Consider the following 20,715-nt stretch of genomic DNA (forward strand, 5'->3'; position numbering starts at 1 on the left):
TTACCATCCATGGTTATTAATAATAATAACAACAACAATAATATTAATAAAGCTAAAAACTAGCTGGTGATATTGTGGTCCGCTTACGGTTACTGTGTAAAACGAGGTCATGTGATCACATTGTCTAATGTTCTATATTTTTGAACTTTAAAACATTTAGTTGCTATTTATTGTCGCAGATTCTTATCAATAATACTAATAGAAATAAAGTAATAAATGATGTTTGGTTATAGATTTAGATGACCAGCAGTATAAAGCTGGTTAAATGAGCGAGTTACTCGTCATAAATAGTTTACTGGATGCTATACTTTTTCGTTATAAATGCTGGACTTTTACTTGTAATAGAGTATTTCTATGGACTGTAGTATATGTTTACTTATTTTTTCATTTTACTTGAACACTTCTTTTACACATATACGCTTGTGCAGGGGCAATTTTCATGTAATAAACTATCAAAGCACAGGATCCTGACAAGTCTGTTTACTTCTGGTGTGTCATCCAAACATCTGTGACTTCATTCAAGCAGGAAAAAAATAAAATAAAACAAAATAGGAGACATCGCCTGTTGAATTTTAGTCTGGAGTTTGTGAGTCAAATGACACGCAGTTAGTGTCTTAAAATGGACCTACTAGTTTTAAAATATTGTGTAAGACTTGGTGTCACTAGATAAAATCTGCTGCACAGATAAGGTGCAAAGTGTTTCATAAAGTGTGAGAAGGAGACGCGGTTGGGACGGTTCGTTCTGCGCTCTCCTCCAGCTCCATCACTGCCATTCCCCTTCCCAGTCACTAGGGAGAGACTCTGAACTAAGCAAGCTGCTGTTATTACGCTTAAAGGGTCCCACAGCAGGCTGGTAGAATCAGAGTGTGCACCGCACCGCCATCCGCTCACCGGCCTCCGGGACGCGTCGCACTCTCCGTCCGGGATGGAGAAAGACGCCTGTGATCCGGACCCATCCCGCCAGCGGAATGGGTTCGTGGGCGTGCTGTACGGGGAGTTCACCGACATGCTCAACGACAGGGTCCGCTACTCGGTGAGCTTGACGGAGAGCGCCCTGACCATTCAAAGAATCTCCTCTTCACCCGGCCGGACTAAGGTGGTTTTTAACTTGACCGACTGTGTCGGCTGTCGGGCGTACAGAGGGCCGGACAGCGCGGACGTCGGCGCTTACTTTACAGCCTATTTCTACCCGTTCAAGAGGCGCTGGATGAGCGCCGGAGTGACCCGGCACAGAGTGGAGCAGTGCTTTCGGGTCGCACTGGTCCAGGACCCGCTCGCCAACCTCCAGGAGGCTGAGAGGTGGGCTCATGCCATCAGAGATGCTTCGGCGCGCCAGGCGCCCCGGAGAGACGGTGAGTAAACGCACGGGTCACACGTGTGAAGCCTGAGATTCAACTTTATATTGTAAAATAAATAAATAAACTATATGTAGCAAAAAAAAAAAAAAGGCGAACGCTGACAAATTTTATGTGCAGATGTTAAAGTATTCAGTGAGGTCAGGGGTGTGAGAAGGCCTTTCTGGCTCTCAGAAAGAGCCTCGTGCACAGATATCCAAAGCAGAGATCTCCAAGTCCCCGGAAAAAGAAAAAACAAACAAACAGGTTTGGCATAGAGGAAACACATTCCACTTGCTACTGTAACCTGTTCTACCTGCTGTGAACGGTTAGCAGTTAACTGCTGTCCCATTCATGCATGTAGCCCATGGTGGTGATTTTTGTTGGATATGAAGCTTCTTTTGAAAAACACACACGCATAAAAATGATCACTTAAGTAGTTGGATTTTCAACTGATCTTCTGTCAGCAGAGGCTGTAGCTGCTGTTCATCCTTCCATATTCGCGCTCAGTAAATTCCCACTGAGAGTTTATTGTTGATGGGTGGAGGAAAAAAATCACATCAAAACAGCGTCTGTTTTTCACCCAGCTTTGCAGCAGCCTCGTCTAATTAGGCCTCGTCATGTCTCGCTCTGTTTAAAATGCAGACTGTCCTCAAGTTCCTTTTGTCTTCCGATCTCATTATCTCCTCTGTGCTCCAATCTGGTATACAACAACAGGATAATTAACGTGAATACTGTATGAGAAGAGTTTATGCGCCTAATTATCACTATCACTCATTTGGGAACTGATTGGTGATACTTGCTGAGGATGCAGGGCAGAACAGTTTTGGTCTCAAAACCCGATTCTGAATCCTCTTTGTCGGTCCGGCAATATCTCTTCACACCAGAAATATGAAAAGAAGAAGCGGATATTTGAGTGAGCGGTGACTAATTTGGAATGTTGAAGTGTTAGGATATGTAATGAGGTTGCCCTCCTGCAATAGCAGCCTCCAGGTGTACACAGCACACACACACACACACACACACACACACACACACACACACACACACACACACACACAGACTGGACGCTGTGATACTGCAAATTGTGACATCGATCTGATACCAATATAAATACAGGCCTGGTATTATCATACAATACTGATACCAATATTTTTGACCCATAAAGGCCGTTTGTGTTGGGCAGAGCAGTGTGTCATGATTCATGAGATGAATCATCATCAATTTGCAAATTCTGAAAACATTTATGATTTTTACCCCCCATTATTGTGAGTTAAGACAATACAATACACCTTTTAGCTTTTCATGTATTTTGAAACTGTTTTTTTTTTTTTAAACCTAAGATGTATATGTGACTGTCTTTAAAGCACTTTTGGTCAGCTTTTGTTGGTTAAATGTTCTTTAGGCTATAAATAAAACTGACTTGGCAGTCAACAGAAAAAAAGTTTTTATTCCCCTGTTCAGTTCAATGGGCTGTATACTCAATTTAGAGGATGGAAACTAAATATCGATCCTATTACACTAGTATCAAACTAATACTGATACCAGCATTGGTATCGACACTCTCCATATTTGGATCGTTCCACCCACTTCTACTGTGTGATGAGGAACATCCAGCCTCCCTCTGCTTCTGAACTGTTTATTTGCGGCAGGCAGACAGATGGTAAGCTCAGGGTAACTTGGTTGCTCACTGGACTCCGCATCAAAGTGCTCCAGCCTGGGAGCATTTCAGTCAGACATACTAATGAACCGGCTCAGGCCTCTAACAGTTTGTAGCCTTTTATTCCTAGCTTTCTTTCACTTGTCTTCTTCTTTTGAACGCAGCATCTCACGCGATGATGTGATCATATCATTAATTCTTAAGCTTGTTTTAGCGTTCCAGGTCCGGTCGAGCTAATAAAAGAGCATTTAACGGAATATATTATGTGCTTTAAGTGAATAATGTTGTACTAATGATGTTGCAGAATTGCTGCTTGTCACAGAGGAAGCAGGGGAAGTCAGAGTGACTCACTAATCCCCAATAGTGTATTTACCCCCTGAGTTAATTGCATGCCATCTCATCTGGGATTGCAGATGGAAAGGTTGGATTAAACGTGCAACCACTGCACAAGATTGGTATTTAGGCAGGGAGTTATCACGGTGACACACTTACACTCAGATATAAAGTGATTTAAACGTGTAATCTAATCTATGAAGGTGTAATTTACAGTGAGGCTGGAACTCTGCTAATTTAGCTACTGTTCTGATGTCTATCACAGTGGTAGCGTCGCAGGGTTTTTTATCCTCACTGTGGGTTCACTGGAATGAATGCGCTGTAAATAATGAAGAGCACACACTATGATACAGTCCTGCTGCTTAGAAGATCCGCTGGGAGATTGCATGCGAAAGAATGAGATGATAGTTACTTGATTTGACTTATCTTACAAGCGCCTGCTTTTTTTTGGCTACTAGCCGTATCCTTTTTTGGCTCTTCGGATATCTGATAGAAGGCAGATTGTAAATTCCACTTTTTTTTTTTACATGACATGTTTCCTTCTTTCCTTCCTGCTACACCGGTACATCATCAATGAGGATTTGTCTTGAGTTACTCCAGAAAAAAGTGGGGCCGCACTTTTTAAAATCTGCAAATAAGCTTCTCCAGTGGTGATGTGAGTGTGATCCTGGCACCCACTGTGTCTGCTATTTAAGATGAAGAGTGCAAAAGAGAAGGAGAAGAGGGTAGGAGCTACGAGTAGTGGTGTGCCATACTGCAAATGTTGGTATCAACCCTATACCAAATAAATACAGGGACTGCTGATACTGATACAATACTTTCACCGTATAAAGGCAGCTTATGTAGGTGTGTCATGACTTTTAAGATCATCATCACTTTGCAGATTCTGAACTGATTTTAATGACCTAATTTGACCTAATGACCTAATATTGAATTTACTTTGGGTCAGCCTCTGTGGTTTAAATGTGCTATGGACTAGAAATAAAATAGGCGTGACAGTCAGCAGAAAAAGGTTCAGGTATTTTTCAAAGTAGGTATATTATTTAATTTAAAAAACAAGACTATTTAACACAATTCAGTCAGCTTAGAAATGACGTATCGACTCTGTTGCACTAGTATTGTTCCAATATCGATACCAGCACACTAGTATCAGTATTTGGATTGATCCGCCCACCTCTAGTGCTCTGCTACCTCAAAAGCAACTGTTTACTAGAAGCTTTGGGGTCAGGTGCGCCTGTCATTGTGTGATCTCCCATGGGGCCCTCCACTGAAGCAGTCATGTCTTCCTCATTGAAGGAGTCGAGAGCTAAAAATGCGTCACGAGAAGACCTCTCACCCCGGCCAGCATCTCGGTCCCCCTGGAGCTTCTGTCTTCTGCTCTGTGACACATGGCTGTGATGGGCTGTCAGCCGCTGCCACAGCGGGCACTGGTGTTTGTACTCTCTGGATGTCTTCTCCTCCTCTCCAGCAAACACTCGCCCAACCTTGGAATGCAGTGTGTGTATGTGTGTGTGTGTTGGCAGATGCTTCTTTGCTGCCTGAATTTAGTGCTGCTCCTGAACAGGAATGCTCTCAGTAAATAACCCACATATTTGTTTCTGTTCCAGGAGTTTTCATTCAATGTTTTCATGTTTTAACAAATCCCACCTGTGCTGCCGCTTGCGAAACTTAGAAGCACATTTTGTCTTTATTTAGATTTTTTTTTTCCTTTATAGACGTACACCTTTTTGGAAATGAGGTGGCAGATTCTCTCTGTCAGCGCGACACTTGTTAGTTCTGACACACTGTCATTTCCCGTCTGCCTGTCACCTCGCTGCCGGTGTGTGTTTACCCACTCGTATCTGTGAAATGCACACCCTGAAGATTTTGTGGCAGGATGATGCCTGCAGGTATCTGACTTCACATCCCAGACAGACTTCACATTCACATTCATATAACCCCTATAAGTCCCTGTCATATGCACAGGTGACACAGAGGTCAGGGAAGTAGAAATGTCTGGGAAGTTGTCGTTTTCAGAAATCTTCTTCAATGTGGCCTGTATGTACTGTCTGGGTATGCCTACTTAAATCAGCCTCATTTTATGGGCAATTTCCCAACGTATACCATGCAAATCTTCTGAAATTAGAGTATAAATTTCACCAGCAGTACTTACTAAAATATGAAAACAGCAGAGCACAGGATTACTGATATGCAGTTTTTAAGGAAAGAAGTAGCTTACAAAATTAATGAGCTACTCTACAAGACAGGAGACAAGTAGTTTTAGTTACCATTACTGCTGATAATACTGCTTATCAGTGCTGCTGTGCAACATGGGTTCAATGAGATAACATCAAAACACAGAAAGAGAAAGAAAATCTATTTTTTTCATTTTAATCTGATAAGCTGCATGTGCATATTTCTTTCTCCCACCGTAATCTCAGTTTTGTAAGAGACCCAGTTCATATACACTTGCAGCCACTTCATTAGGTACACCAGTTAAACTGCTTGTTAATGCAAATATTTAATCAGCCAATTGCATGGCAGCAGCTCAGCATATGGACATAGTCAAGTTGGCCTGCTGAAGTTCAAACTGAGCATCAGAATGGGGAAGAAAGACAATATACGTGGTTTTCAATGTCGCATGGTTGTTGGTGTAAGACGGGCTGCTGCTGATCTACTGGGATTTTTCCTACACAGCCATCAGGGTTTACAGAAAATAGTCTGAAAAAGTGGAGCAGCAGTTTTCTGGGTGAAAATTTTGTTGATGCCAGATGTCGAAGGAGAATGGTCAGACTGCTTTGAGGTCTGAGGGAGGCACCCGTGCCTCAAATTAGCATTTTTTACAACCAGAATATGCACAAGAGCATCTCTGAATGCAGAACTGAACCTTCAAGCAGAAGGGCTACAGCAAAACAGAAGACCAGACCAGGTGCCACTATTATTAGCTGAGAGAAATCTGAGGCTACAGTTTGCATGGGCTCACTAAAATTGGAAAAGAGAAGATTGGAACAATTTTTGCCTGGTCTGATGAGTCTTGATTTTGATTTGCGGTATTCAGATGGTAGTGTCTGAATATGGTGTAATCGGCATGCAAGCATGGATCCATCCTGGCTTGTATCAACCGTTCAGGCTGGTGCTGGTGGTGTGATGGTGTTGGGGATATTTTCTTGGCACACTTTGGGCACCTTAGTACTAATTAAGAATTGTTTAAAATACCACAGTCTACCTAAACATGCCCACCACATTTCAGCCACGTTAGCAGCCTGTGACTCTCAAAATTGCAATTCTGTCATATCACTGTCACATATGCAAGAATTCGTCACCAGGCATGTTTTTACATATGTTTTGGAACTGTCCAGTCATATCTGACTTTTGGGTCTTTGTAAACGCTGTGCTATCTGATGTACTTGAAGTTTTTTTACACCTCAATCCTGGTCTTTGCCTCCTTAATGATACCTCTGACATGTCATTAAAATGAATTCAACGCAAAATGTTGCAAGATTTCTGCACCTTGCACGCATCATTGTAGATGCTAAACACTTTGGCATTATTATTGCAGACATATTAATGTTCTGATGATAACATTTAGCTTAAAAAAACCCCAGCTTGGCTCTTTATTAGCTACATTAGGTTATGTTATCTCAATGCTTGCAGTGATTCTCAATTAGAACACATTCATGAAGATCTGAGAAAATCCCTGCTGTAAATTAATGCAGCAATGGGCAGTGGGTTTGTTTCAAAGTAAAGCTACACAGGCTAGAATGAGTTAGGTGGGGGACTGAACACTGTTTCTTTCTTTTGTTGCATTATTCTATTTGAATCACTGACAAAAACTCACAGGTGTAATAAGCATAGTTCAGGATGAGCACATCTTTTGCTTTATGTGTCATATATCCCAGTGTGAAAAATGCTAAAGGTGTTTGCTTTAACAAACAAGAATGCCTGTGTTGGGTTTGACCCTTTTCAAGGGTGTCTGTAGGTATTGAATGGGATGATTTTCAGCCCTGCAGACTTGAGGGCAAAAACCCAATTTGAAAGCCCTTTCACTATCAGCAGCCATTTTCCACTGTATTCTGGAAGTATAGATAGGACCTTTGTGTCTGGATGCCACATTGTGCTCAGATTCAAGTAAACAACAATGCTAACCCTGTGTGACTGAATGGAGGCACAGTTTGGCATGCACCTGTGTTTTTGCCCTCTCACCTTATTCTTTTTGGCGGGTTCACACCTCTTTCTCTGAGATATTTTCGTACCGTCACTGTTTCCTGTCATCACAGGCCATATAAAGTAGAGGATGGCAGTAGCACAGACAGGTCACAGACCTGGAAATTGAGGTTATAAACTATCAAGAGGACAAATACCCTGACAGTTCAGCCAGAGCCAACAGATAGTGAGTCAAAACAAAGACGGCAAAAGCATTTGCTCTGTCAGTTCTAAGGTTAAAAACGACAGCTGAAATTACTAAATGATGAGGATCTTTTTTTTTTTTTTTTACATCTGTCACATTTTATGATTCTGAGAAACTTTGCTTGCCCGATACCGAAGGCAGTATCATCTACAGCCATGTATTTATGGCAGAAATCAATACCGGTTCTGCTCTCCGTGCCCCAAAATGGGATGATGTTTTTGTGCTTTCTGATTCATTTGATATGGTCTCTGGCGAGTCTGTGTGTGCTCTAAAGGTCAGGAGCGTCTGCTGCAAAATCCAACTCGAGTGGGGGAAACTACTCTGTAAAAGCTGCAAATCCTTTTAGTTGCAACCAACAAGTATTTTACAATTAAATCTGCAGTAGGCAGAAATCTTTTCCAGATTTCTGCCTACTGCAGATTTAAAATTAGACAGCTCTCCTCCCGCAGCTCTCTGTTTTAAGCCCCCAAACAAATGAGCATGGGCTAAAAATAATTAGCTGCCCTGGGATTTAAAACCCCACTCTCACTGGTGAATGTCATTTACTTAACCCATTACGCTACCACATCTCCTGCGCTCTTTCTCTACATTTCACTTTCAGTTTTTCTGCAACTTTATATTGTTCCTTTAATAAGCTTGCAGAAGTCTAGTTCCCTCTCAGAACTTTCAGATTAGAATATGATGAAAAGTTGTAGTTAAGATATTGCAAAGTCCTGTAGTAGCCCTTACTACGATCATTACTTTACATTTCGCAGTTGATTTTTGGCATCAGGAGCAATGTGGGGAATCATTGTCTGTCTACAGGATGCACTGTCATGTGGACAATCTACTATAACTTCATCATTATTCTACTTCTGACAGTGGTTATTTTGGGGGAAAGGATGTTGAAGATGGAGCTGCCAAGCAAGCAGCGTTTAATTTTTAATTATAGTTATTGTCGGGGACTTTTTTCAATCAGAACTAGAGGCGGGACAAGGTTGGAAGTGATCCAATCACAATCTTGTGAAGGTTAAATGTACACATTTGACGTGAAGTGGTACAGCTATATTGTTTTTTTCTTTTCTTTTTTACCAATTAGCAGTGGTGTGCAGTTTTTTTTTTACCAAGTAAATACAGGGCAAGTGTTGCCAATACCAGTACAGGTGCTGATACTTTTAATTTGTAAAGGCAGCTTATGTAGGGGAGAGCACTGTGTCACGATTTAATCATCATCAATGTGCCAAATCTGACCAAGTATACCAATGCTGATACTGGTATTTGACAGCTAGCATCCACAGTGCACATGTGCCCTTGAGTAAAAAGGCAGAGTCCCTAAAAACCTCAGGAAAATGGATATTCTCATTCCATTAATCTGTCTTCTCTTGAAAGACACAAGCAACAGGAGGATTTCCCTCATGGGGACGACAACATGTCACGAGTTGCTAATAATACATGGTGAGATCTCGAATGAGAAGCATCTGTAAGCCCTCTCTCTTTGAAGAAAGTAGCATGTCACATTAAAATGAAGCGTTGTCAGCCTGAATGGCCGTGCCTTTACTGCCTCATCCTTCTTTTTTTTGTGCCAAAGAGACCCTGAGGGAAAAGGCTGCCCTTATACATTCTTTAAAAATCCTACTCCTTCATCTCTGTCCTCGCCTTCACTCACATCCACCTTCCTCTGCCTCTCTCAGGTGTGGCGTATATGGAGGTGCGTCGGCCTTGCAGAATCATGATGCTGGTGAATCCTCAAAGCGGGCGCGGACAGGCTCTCCAGCTTTTCACCGGCCACATACAGGGCATGCTCACGGAGGCCTCTGTTCCCTACACGCTTGTCATCACAGGTCAGTGGATTTCACGCACTCGTAAATATGTTTTCCCTGTGCAGTTGGCTGGCAATGTTCTCAAGGTCACCTCCATATGAAAATATCAGATTGAAGTCTTTAACCCCACCGTGGACGATCATTTAAAGAACCTGCCAATTACACACACACGCACATAAGTTGACATAACTGCACTCTAAAACAACTTTTAATCTCTGCAGGAATTATGCATTGCCTGTGTGATCACAAATTTACAAACCACATGTTCAAACACGAGTATGAGCAGGCACTCAGGCACATGTGCAGTGATACGCATTTAATATCTCTCTCAAGCTGCTCCATATTCCATATGAATTGCTTATGCTTTTTGTGAATTCAAACAGTGTTGCGTTGGTTGCTGTCATCAGAGGCTTTAAGCTCAAAGTGACCTCCCTCGGGATACCAATAAGCTGATAAAGAAATATAAAAAGGCTTTAATACCCAAACATATGGAATAAAATATAAGCACATAGACTCATTTACCCTCCTGCCTTTAACTTTAACTATACAAAGTTTGATAAAGCCTTTATAAGCCTATGTCAACCACTGGTTTATAAAATCATGTTCTAAAGCCTCAAGCCGCTATCATGTGTTTACCAGCCAAGCTAGCAACCTTGGCAGCAACCTGCATTCATATATTTTGTTTGTACGTTGCATAGATGACTCAACAAAAAATTCATTGCAGCCAGTGGATATGTGGTACAATCCTACCCACTCCATCCATTAATCCTTTACATTGAAGATCAAATAAATCATCAGCATATACAGCATTTACAGTTAAGACTGCATTTTATAAATTACATTCATTCTTTGATTTCCACATGCACGGTTCACCCGCATGCAATGAAAGCCTGTTCAAATGTGATTGGTCAGTAGTACCTGGTCTACAAACAAAGTACTAATGGAAAGCAGAAAGCTCCCAGTGGCAATAATGTTGTTCCTTACTACAGACTCTCCGTTTTCATATGTATGTAAGTGTTTATACGGACTGCTATTTCAGTGCCTTGAATTAACTGAGTTGAAGCTCAGCAGAGAGCTACTGGCTACAACTGTGTCAGAACCGATATTTCATGTACCTAATAATGCATAATTTAAGCCTTCATCAAATTTTGGTTAAGGAAAAGAAGAAGTCATCTCCGGTACCACTTTACACAAAGTTATAGAGAGAAAAATATTTTTTATATCAGCTTGTCTTTACTTCAGTCATAACATTGGCCAATTTAATGGGAATCTACCACTTGTGCCAGCCTCTAGAACAGGGGTAGGCAACTCGAGTGCCAGTGGCCTGCAGGTTTTAGATGAGTCCTTGATCGACACTGCTAATTTGATGTCTAAATGACCTCCTCAACATGTCTTGAAGTTCTCCAGAGGCCTGGTAATGAACTAATCATCTGATTCAGGTGTGCTGACCCAGGGTGATATCCAAAACCTGCAGGACACCGGCACTCAAGGCCTGGAGTTCGACACCCCTGCGCTAGAAGTGAACTTCTCATTAGCGATCGTGATTGACTACAATTATGTGTTTGATAACACTAATTGGATTGATCATATCTCAGAACAACCCTGAAAAGTCCAATGAACTCATTGAAGAACTAAGAAAGAAGACTGTAGATTTTAAAAAGTTGGGAAGGTCTCTTGGAGCCATTTCTAAACAACTGCAGATTCCAAGATCATCATTTCAAACAAATGGATAGGAACAACCCAGTAACCACCTAGGATTAAACCTGCCATGAACTGGGAACTGCTGGAACACCAGTGTCACTGTCCACATTGCCATGGACTGAGAGAGTGCCAACTAAGAAAGAAGCCCCTGCTCCAAAGTTGACATGTTCAAGTTCCGATGAAACCTGCAGCTGTTTACATGGACAAGCCTAATGGCTTCAGGAGAAAAGTTTTATGGTCAGATGAGGCAAAAAATTAAGCTGTTTGGCCACAACAAAAGGCGTGTTAGGAGAAATAAAGACGAGGATTTCAAAGCTAAGAACAGTGGTAATTTTAGCATCAGGTTTTGGGGCTGATTTGCTGCCAGTGGTACCAGTACATTTCACAGCGTGGATGGAAACATGAAGAAGGAGGGCTACCTCCAAATTCTTCAACTTCACCTCAGATCAGCAGCTAGATGTGTGAAAATTGGACACAGCTGGGTGTTCCAGCAAGACAATGATCCCAAACACACAAACTGGTTTTGGAATGGATAAAGGAGGCTAACATCTTCAGGCTTGTGAACTATGCAAAAGCTAAGTCCATGCCAGGTAACCAACCAATTTAAATGAACTCAACCAGTTCTACCAAGAAGAGTGGTCAAATGTCCTGCCAGAATTATGCCTGACGTTTGTTGCTGGTTAACAAATCATTTGGTAGAGGTGTAATTTGCTAAGGGACATTTAACCAAATAGTGGGGATGTATGTATACATCTGGGCAAGAATGCATACTTTTGACCCTGTATAGATACAAGAAAATCCTAAATAACTTCCAACTTTTGCTCCTAATTCATGCTTTTTAAACTCGCCAAAGATGTATGTAGGTTTCAGTTATTGTGCAAATGTACTGTTTATAAGGTTGGGGCAACCTGCAGTCAGCTGAGACTGAAGAAGTCACTTGGATGAGTGACGAAATGTTTCTCCCGTTGAAAACGCTACGTCCAGATGAACAGAATGAACCTTTTGGGATATGCTGTAAAATCATTCCACGCTGGAAAAAGAGCAGTTCAAAGAAATCATTAAAAGCCCCAAATTATCATTACATTCGTGCCCATGATTAGTGTATGTGAACTTCTCACCACAACTGTAAAAGCACTGTCTTCTTATTCAGTCCTGGAGGTTACCACTTGCCTCCAGCCAAACCCTGCTTGACAGAATCAACAGAAGCAGCTGTTGCTTCTAGCATCAGCTTGGTAGCGTGTAGCTCAATGTGAGATGAACCACAACAGCAAATTCAAAAAATAACAGGACAGGCTCTGTGTTTGTTTATTTGAGAGAGGCTGCTGATGTGTACTCATTATACAGACCTCTGGGATTCAAAGGAAGGCTGGCAGCTGGGTGGGGAGGTAAACAGACAAACAACAATAACTAATGTTAAACAGAAATAAGGTGGGGGTAGGGAACACTAAAGGGCTTCTTTGGTCTGATACAGATTAACTGGCATAAACCATTTACTGGGACAGGTCCTTGATGACTGTATCACACTGCCTTAGCCTGAGGAAGGACAAGTACCAGTGGAGGCACCTCTTGTGTCAGCATGTACCTTTTACATACTGTATGAAGTGCACCAAGTTTAATCTTTACCCAGCTTAACCTCAGAAGGAGGCACACGAAGGTGACACAACTTGGGAACAGCTGTATTTAAAGTGGAATTTACTGAGGATTTTAAACAGAGCAAAATCTTTGGTAGTCGTGTGCAGATGGTGGAAAACTCAACAGCGAGCGTGCCAGGTGAAAACTTTGTGGCACCTCTGCCGTCAGGTTTAAGGCTGTATGCGTGACAGCGACCTCTTGAATAAGGAAGTGGCTAGGAAGTAAAGCATCAACTCCCTCGGCGGGCTCAAGTTGCTGAGTCAGCTGTGCAGTGCAGTTACTCCCTCTGCTTCAGTCTGTCAACACAGCACTGCATCAGTGCCTCGAGCCTCCCCAGCAAACAGCAAACAAACAGCAGCAACATGGGGAGCACCGCTGGGGAAAGGGAGACCCAAGAGACTTTCCAGGCATGGGGGTTGTGGGGAAGACAGGTAAAAATTGAGCAAAGTGAAAAGAAAAGACGATGCCACTGTTTTTATTTCCATCAATAGATCAGAAAACAGTATTTCAACCATGATGTGAGCGTATCAGTGTTTGTTAATTTCATATCTGCCGTCCTCTTTTACCATGCACGACTTCACTGCGGAGTGTCGGCTGGCGGGACGGTAGAATTTGATGCTGACAGGATGAGCCCCCTGCAGAGGGACCTACTCAATGATGCTGCCAATAAAACTAGGCTTAACAAATAGCTCAGCGCATTAACCAACATTCATGCATGCACACACACACACACACACACACACACACACACACACACACACACACACACACACACACACACACACATTCAGATATTTGTCAGTCACAGATGTTTGCAGGCTGGCTAAAGCTGCCTTGGAGCTGTTGAATAGCCACTGGATGGGCTAATGTGATATGTCTGCCCTGATAAGGGGAAATTGAATCTCTTTTCTGCCTAATCTCCCTGATCCTACCCCAAAGGCTGGCGATAAAGGGGAGCATATTTCTTTCACTGACCTTGCCCTTTTTTTTATGTCTTTGCTACGTCCTGCATTTCACCGCACTTTCTGCTTCGTGTTTTACTTCTCGATCTCCTCTCGTGTCTTCCAGAGCATCAGAACCACGCTCGGGAGCTGGTGAGAAAGGCGGACCTGTCGCAGTGGGATGCACTGGTCATCATGTCTGGAGATGGGCTGCTGTTTGAGGTGCTTTAACTTTACTTGGCAAGGACACAAGTGCTAATCAGCTGCGGATGAAAATCATACAAACTCTTACAACCCTGCCCTATTCTCAGGAACTTCTTAGAATAGGACTATAAAAATTTAATTTGTTCTCAATCTTGACAAAAGAGCTGGCACCAGATAAATAAAAGCCTTAATTTTTTCTGTGGATGTTTTTCAAGCTATGATGTAGAATATAAGTAATGTCAAGGTTTTTCTTTCTTTTTTCTTTTTTGCTTTTGATTCTCTGATTCTATAAATCTTCCACCGTGGTACCTTTATGTTTCCTGGAAGCACTACACTTAACACAGAACAGCTGTAACTATGAGAGAAACACTTTTTATCAGAACTTGCAGTCTTCCACAGTCACTACTTTCTATTTAGAACCACAGTCTGATTCTGCTCTTCTATTCTTCTTGCTTATTCAGGTGATAAATGGTCTTATGGACCGAGAGGACTGGCAAGAGGCCATTCAGATCCCTCTGGGTATTCTACCAGGTGGCTCCGGCAATGCCCTGGCTGCATCCGTCCACCACTACTCACAGTGAGTTGATCCATTAATGAGTCATTTAAATGCATGGGCTAACAGTCCAAAAGATAAACCTTCCTCAGTTTTGGAAAAAAAAGACAATTTATCTCATGCTTGTGTAATTATGCCAAAGGCTGACTGGGCACATCATTTCCTCAGGAGAGAAACAAGACTTTCAACTGCTTTGCTGTGCGGCAAGGTCATTTCAGGTTCCTCCAACTCTCAAAGGAATGATGTAATGGGTTTAAAAACTGGCACATTATGAGTGATTATAGTCCAGAGTGCAGCTGGGGAACATGTTGACCCAGCACATGTTCAAGGTGTCATCTCCATCTGCTGGTTGGTTGTTAGCACAACATCAAAGGGGCGAACAGAAATATACACTAATGAGTCAAAACATTATGGCCGCCTCTGACTAACAAGCTGTTGGGCCTTCAGTGCAGCTCTGACCTGCTGATTCATGGACTTATAACAAGATCTGAAGGTCTGTAGGTGTAGCACTGAAACTTTGAAGATCCGAAGTTTTGAGATCAGACTTGATCAATGACACCCTCCAAGACCAAACTGCCAGTTCAGTAGTTAAATGTTGTTCAGTAGCATGCTGTTGCTACAGTAATATCAGCATTATGTGCAGCAGTGAGTTTATTTAATTCATTATGTGTCTATTTGTGAGCATTTGTAGTGCTTTAGCTCATTCACACATTTGTCACCCCAGTTTTTGGGGTTCTGTGTTTTTAATGTTAGTTTATTTTTAATGGAGAGAAAGAGAATATCAACCTTGCCTGAGGACATGGTGGTTGATATTCTGTCTCTTAAAATGAAACTACCATAAAAGTTAGAGACTTTTCATTTCTTTGGCAGTGAGTAAACTTACAAATTTAACAGGGGTTCAAATAATTTTTCACCCCACTGTAGTCCCATGTAGTAGTTGTGAAATTGAGGCTTACCTCATGATCTCTTAAACAACTTTTCAGGTCACCTCCAGCATGGAATGAGGAGCTTCTGTTGAGCTGTGGTTTCATGCTGTGCAAAGGCCTGGTTGGCCCTCTGGACCTGGTGTCTGTCCACCTAGCCTCTAAACAGCGCCTCTTCTCGTTCCTCTCTCTGGCCTGGGGCTTTGTGGCAGATGTCGATATTGAGAGCGAGAAGTACCGCCACGTCGGAGCTATCCGGTTCCTTATGGGCACCCTGGTACGTCTGGCCTCACTCCGAGTGTATCAGGGCAGATTAGCATACCTTCCTGTGAAGGAAGCACCAAAACTTTCAAAAGGGAGCTTCACAACAAACCACCCACCCTCCACACCTCAGCACCCCTCACTCTGTTCTTCACTTCCTTGTCAGTTTATCCCCAACACTTCCCCAAACCCGAGCTCTCGCCATGGCACGAACTCAAACCACAACACTAGAACCAACTCTTCCAACAACGCCATCACCACCAAGAGGCCTCAGATCGAGAGTGACACCAAGACAAGAGCCCCTGTAGACTCTCTGCTCCCTGACCTGGAGCAACCTGTCCCAGACACATGGACAGTAGTCAAGGAGGAAGACTTTGTCTTGGTGCTGGCTATTTACCAGTCCCACCTGGCTGAGGACCTGTGGACAGTCCCTGGTGCAATGGCAGATGATGGTCTGATCCATCTGTTCTACGTGACAGCAGGAATCTCCCGGCCTGCCCTTTTGCGTCTCTTCCTTGCCATGGAGAAAGGTGGCCACTTGGCATGTGGCTGCCCCCACCTGGTGTATGAGAAGGTGAAGGCTCTGCGACTAGAGCCCATAACTCCACAAGGCATGATCACCGTTGACGGAGAGGTGGTGGAGTACGGGCCGGTGCAGGCTCAGATCCACCCCGGAATAGCTAGACTCATGCGTGGATGAATTTGGAGCATCGCAACCTTTTCCTGGCTGTAGAGCTTTCTAGATTGGCCTTTTATACTCAGTGTCAATTTCTTGATCTGTGCTGGGTTTTTTGTTTTTAATTATTTTATGTTTTTTCAGAAGTGCCAAAGACATTTTATCAGCCTCTGTAAATTTCTCTATTTTTCTACTGAAACAACTTGTCCTATTTTTATGGATCTCCGTCCCCTCTTTCTCCAAATGTTTGATTCAGGGTCAAAGCCATGGATGGTTGGTCTTGCTGCTGGCTGGTCCAGGCTTAGGGAAATACGGAGGGATTATGTGTCTGTGTGAGTATGTGTGTGTGAGTGCATAAGAGAGAGAAATCTTTATGTATGTTTGTGTGTGAGATCGTGCATGAGAAGCTTTAGCGGGTGCTGGCGGAGGAGTGCATTGTGCTCTCTGCTGTCAGACCTCATAAGCATGGAACACGTGAAGAGAAGCACATTTCCCCTTCCTGGGAGACTCCTGGAAAAAAAAAATCAAACACACCGCTTGTACCCAGTGTACCACACCAGACCAATAATCTAACTCCTGGGCATCGCCTCCCTCTCAGCTTCATAGAGAGGAGATTTCTTAAAGAGGAAATGTAAATCTACCAAGGATTTCGCATTAACGGAGCTTTAATCTTTGATTAATGTGTGTTAAAAAAAGCAACAGCGAGATCTTGTCACATTAAGCTTTATCACTCTATGATGCCCACTCCATTTTCTTGAGCGTGGAAGCATTCATCAGCTGACAATGCATGAAGTGCTGGCAAGGTAGACAGAAACCCGGCCACCTGAGGTTACACCTCCACTGCTGGCTGCTCCTTTTCCTCTCCTCCTGTTCCATCTACAACCACCATGGATCTGCCTCTGCTCGCACGCAGATACACACTCTCACTTTCTTTCCCCCTTCCCCCTCCTCCTATGCACACACACACACACACAGATACACACGTACCCTTACATCTCTGCAGCACTTAGCGAGGGGGAGGTGCATGGTCTGCCACTGTGCATATGATCCCTACTCCTCTTGCCGTCTTAAGATTGTACTCATTCTCTCCCTCCCTCTGTTAACGAGCCATCAGCACCTAATGTGTCCTTAATATGAGGCTTTACATCTGTAAAACCATGCTCAATAGAGAGCCTCTCTTTTTTTTACTCATATGAAAGCTTTTAGGTGGGCTTCAAACACATATTAGACTGGTTGAAACACACTTAAATGGAGGAAGTAGGATTTCATTTTGAGTCTGTCAGCATTGAATATTGAGAGGCGTGCAATCAATGTGGGCAAAAGCTCTGCTCAGCTGTGTGGCCTTTCCTCTGGCTGTCAACGCAGCTGTGATGAGCATTAGTGTGCTGGAGAAGTGCAAAATGTTAGCATTATTATCCGTGCCCTCTCCACACACACACACTAGTTTAAATTATAAAAAATAATCGTGTTAACAGAGCAAAAGAAAAGATAAATGCAGATGCATCTGCTAAAAAGAAAATCACATGTAATGCTGAAGGTGAAAATATGTAATGTCGACAGGCAGGTAGAGATCAAAATTCTGAAGATCAGCTGCTTCAAGGTTTTGATGAATACATCACTGTCATCAGTGAAATACAGTCGGTGTGATGAGCTGAATTCGCACACCAGTTTCTGCTGCTTCTGGGGGTTCCATGAGTGATGGACCCTTTTTCTTTCTTAGAGTCGTAATGAAAATTATTGGGCAATGGCAGCCGGCCACCTGGACACTGGCTGAGACTGCTACTATTAGTTACACTGGGGTGGCCCAGAAACTTACGTCTCCATTTATTTTTCTGATAACACACATGCAGAAGTGCACCACCAGGAAACAACAGCTGCTGAGAAATGCTTCAAAAAGAAAAAGCATATTTTTTTTTAGTTCACTCTGTTCAGTAATAGACACAGTAATAGTAGACACATATAGTTCCCAAATAGGCCACCCCTGGCCACCACTTGGCTCCACCCCTGCAGTATATCATAGGCTGGATACCAGACAAAATGGTGCCTCATATGTTTGGATGAAAGCTGCACAGTGGTAATTACACTGGGAAAAATGAAATAAATAATTGCACGAGGGACTCAGGTGCTCTGCACATGCTCCATACCTCATAAAAACATACAGCTCTTCTATATTTCCTAAATCGTATGAAATTGCGCACATCAAATCCAGAAAACAAAATCAGCTCATGAGATGTTTATATTGGATCGTATTTTAATGATTGCTTATGAAGAGGGTAAAAACAATTCTTTAGTCCAGCCATCCTCTGTGTACATCACGTGATAAACACAGAGGATGGCTGATTTATTTATATAGTTTAGATGGATTATTTAGGACATCAAAATCCGACTGAATAATGTTTAAATACAAGTTAAATGTATCTTTAAAAACAACCTAGACATTTGAAACAAAACCCAAAAACAAATGAATTATTAATTTATTGCTGCTGTTATCTGTTTTATGATAAATCCTATAAGTAAATAGCAGTTTAAAATATAGCGGGTGAGGAAGATAATATCAGAGAATTATAGGACACTGCAGAAAAGGAGACAAACCTCTCTCCCTAATAATACTTTTACAGTCCTTTAATGAACTGCAATATACTTGAAGTTGACCTGACTCAATATGCATATTTTTGGTTTCCATCTTCACTGCAGTGCCGATCTTTTTCCTAATACTTGATTTTCCGTGCGTTCCAACTCATACCTGACATGCTGTACCTTCTACCCTTGCTGTGTCCTCAGCGATGCTATTCAGGTGCTTTGAATGCATTGTCACGCTCTCGAGGGTGCACTCCTGACATTGCTGTCGCCCGCCTGCACTGTTCATTATTAAATGTACATCTCATAAGGGTAGAGATGACCTATGCAAATGCCTTGTCATGGCTGCAGATAGTTGGAGTGAGGGTTCCCTCTGCTGGACCATCACTGAACATCGAGTGAAGGTTTTATCTGTGATAGTTTCTTCTTACATTATTCAATGCAATCTACTGAAACTACCACCTGCTTCCTGCTTTTTTAGATTTGCAGTGATGATTATCGTAGGCAGAGCTCAGCTGCAGAAGACATTGCATTCTTTGTTGTTATTAAAACCGAACATCCAGCTTATTGTAATGAAATATTGGGGAAACTTTTTGATACTTCCATTGAAGCACAGCTGCAAATAATAGCTCATCTCAGTGTAGGGTTTTGGCACACTGCTGTTAATCTACGGTACTATACTGTTGACTTGTTGTACCCTGTTGGCTGCTTGAATGTAACAGCAACATTTTTTTTCTCTATGTCAATAATGTTACAGCATTTTACAAATGATTTATGAAAAGTGAGACTATGAACTGATATTATACAAAACAATGATGTTTTTTTTTTCTGTTCCTGTAAGAATCTGAATATGTTATCCTTTCTGTATCATGTACACTGTACTTAGGAAATTGTCAGTTTGTGTTTCTGTCAGTGCGTCATCCTGCCAAAACATGGTCCTAGAGAAACTCGCAGCAGGAACTACTACGCAGATAGATTTGAGTAGGTGTTTGTCTCTCTGTGGACAGATTGTGTCACCATTCAAGAAGTCAGGACATTTGTAAAGACAGGTCTGGTCCAAGGAAGCATTCGTGTCATGGCTGGAGTGATACACTCACAAGAAAACATCTGGTACATGTGTTATTTGTTTTATGTGATGTTATAAAGTGCTAAATAAGCTTTTAGTGCAGAACATCAATGGTTTAGTGCATTTGAATGTGTTATACTATTTGTGTCTATAAATAAAAAATGAAAAAAATATCTATACATGTGGCACAGTTTTGTAAATTGTGCCAATTAAAGAGCTTTTTATGTAAAATTAAGTAAAAGGAAAGACGTTTCTCTAGAAAGTGCCTTAGTCTTAAGCCAAGACAGCAGTTAGGTGGTGCACTGAAAAAATAAATAAGTGCATGAGAAAACAAACTGTTTACCATGTGAAATCACAGTTTAGCTTTATGAAAGACAGATTTTTTATTTCTTTTCGCATATGTCAGTGTTATACTGAGGCTCTGATCTGCACAGGTTACAATACAATCACAAAGAGTGCAAGTGAAGCGCTTTGACTGACTGTAAATGTTTAATAATGACATATAAGGGTGTTATTACGTCTATTCAACTGGCTGATGACAACCAGGCATTTATCATCTCCTTTTATTTTGTTATGAACTTCTTTAAAAAAAAAAAGACCAATAAACACATTCATATACAAAAAATGCTTTATGTGTTGTTCTCTGATTCATTGAAAAGGTGTCAGGG

The 20,715-nt window shown here is 42.1% G+C and overlaps 1 protein-coding gene across 1 annotated transcript; it reads left to right on the forward strand.

Annotated features, from left to right (window-relative positions):
- Positions 1 to 797: 797 nt before the first annotated feature.
- On the forward strand, positions 798 to 17,931 carry sphk1 (sphingosine kinase 1). Its single transcript, XM_026165444.2, has 5 exons — positions 798 to 1,352; positions 9,385 to 9,534; positions 13,915 to 14,009; positions 14,453 to 14,568; positions 15,528 to 17,931. The coding sequence occupies exons 1-5, from the start codon at positions 926 to 928 to the stop codon at positions 16,426 to 16,428; spliced, it is 1,689 nt and encodes a 562-aa protein (XP_026021229.1). The 5' UTR covers positions 798 to 925; the 3' UTR covers positions 16,429 to 17,931.
- The last annotated feature ends 2,784 nt before the right edge of the window (positions 17,932 to 20,715 follow it).

This window comes from Astatotilapia calliptera, chromosome 4 (genome assembly GCF_964374335.1).
Source record: "Astatotilapia calliptera chromosome 4, fAstCal68.1, whole genome shotgun sequence".
Classification (NCBI taxonomy): Eukaryota; Metazoa; Chordata; class Actinopteri; order Cichliformes; family Cichlidae; genus Astatotilapia; species Astatotilapia calliptera.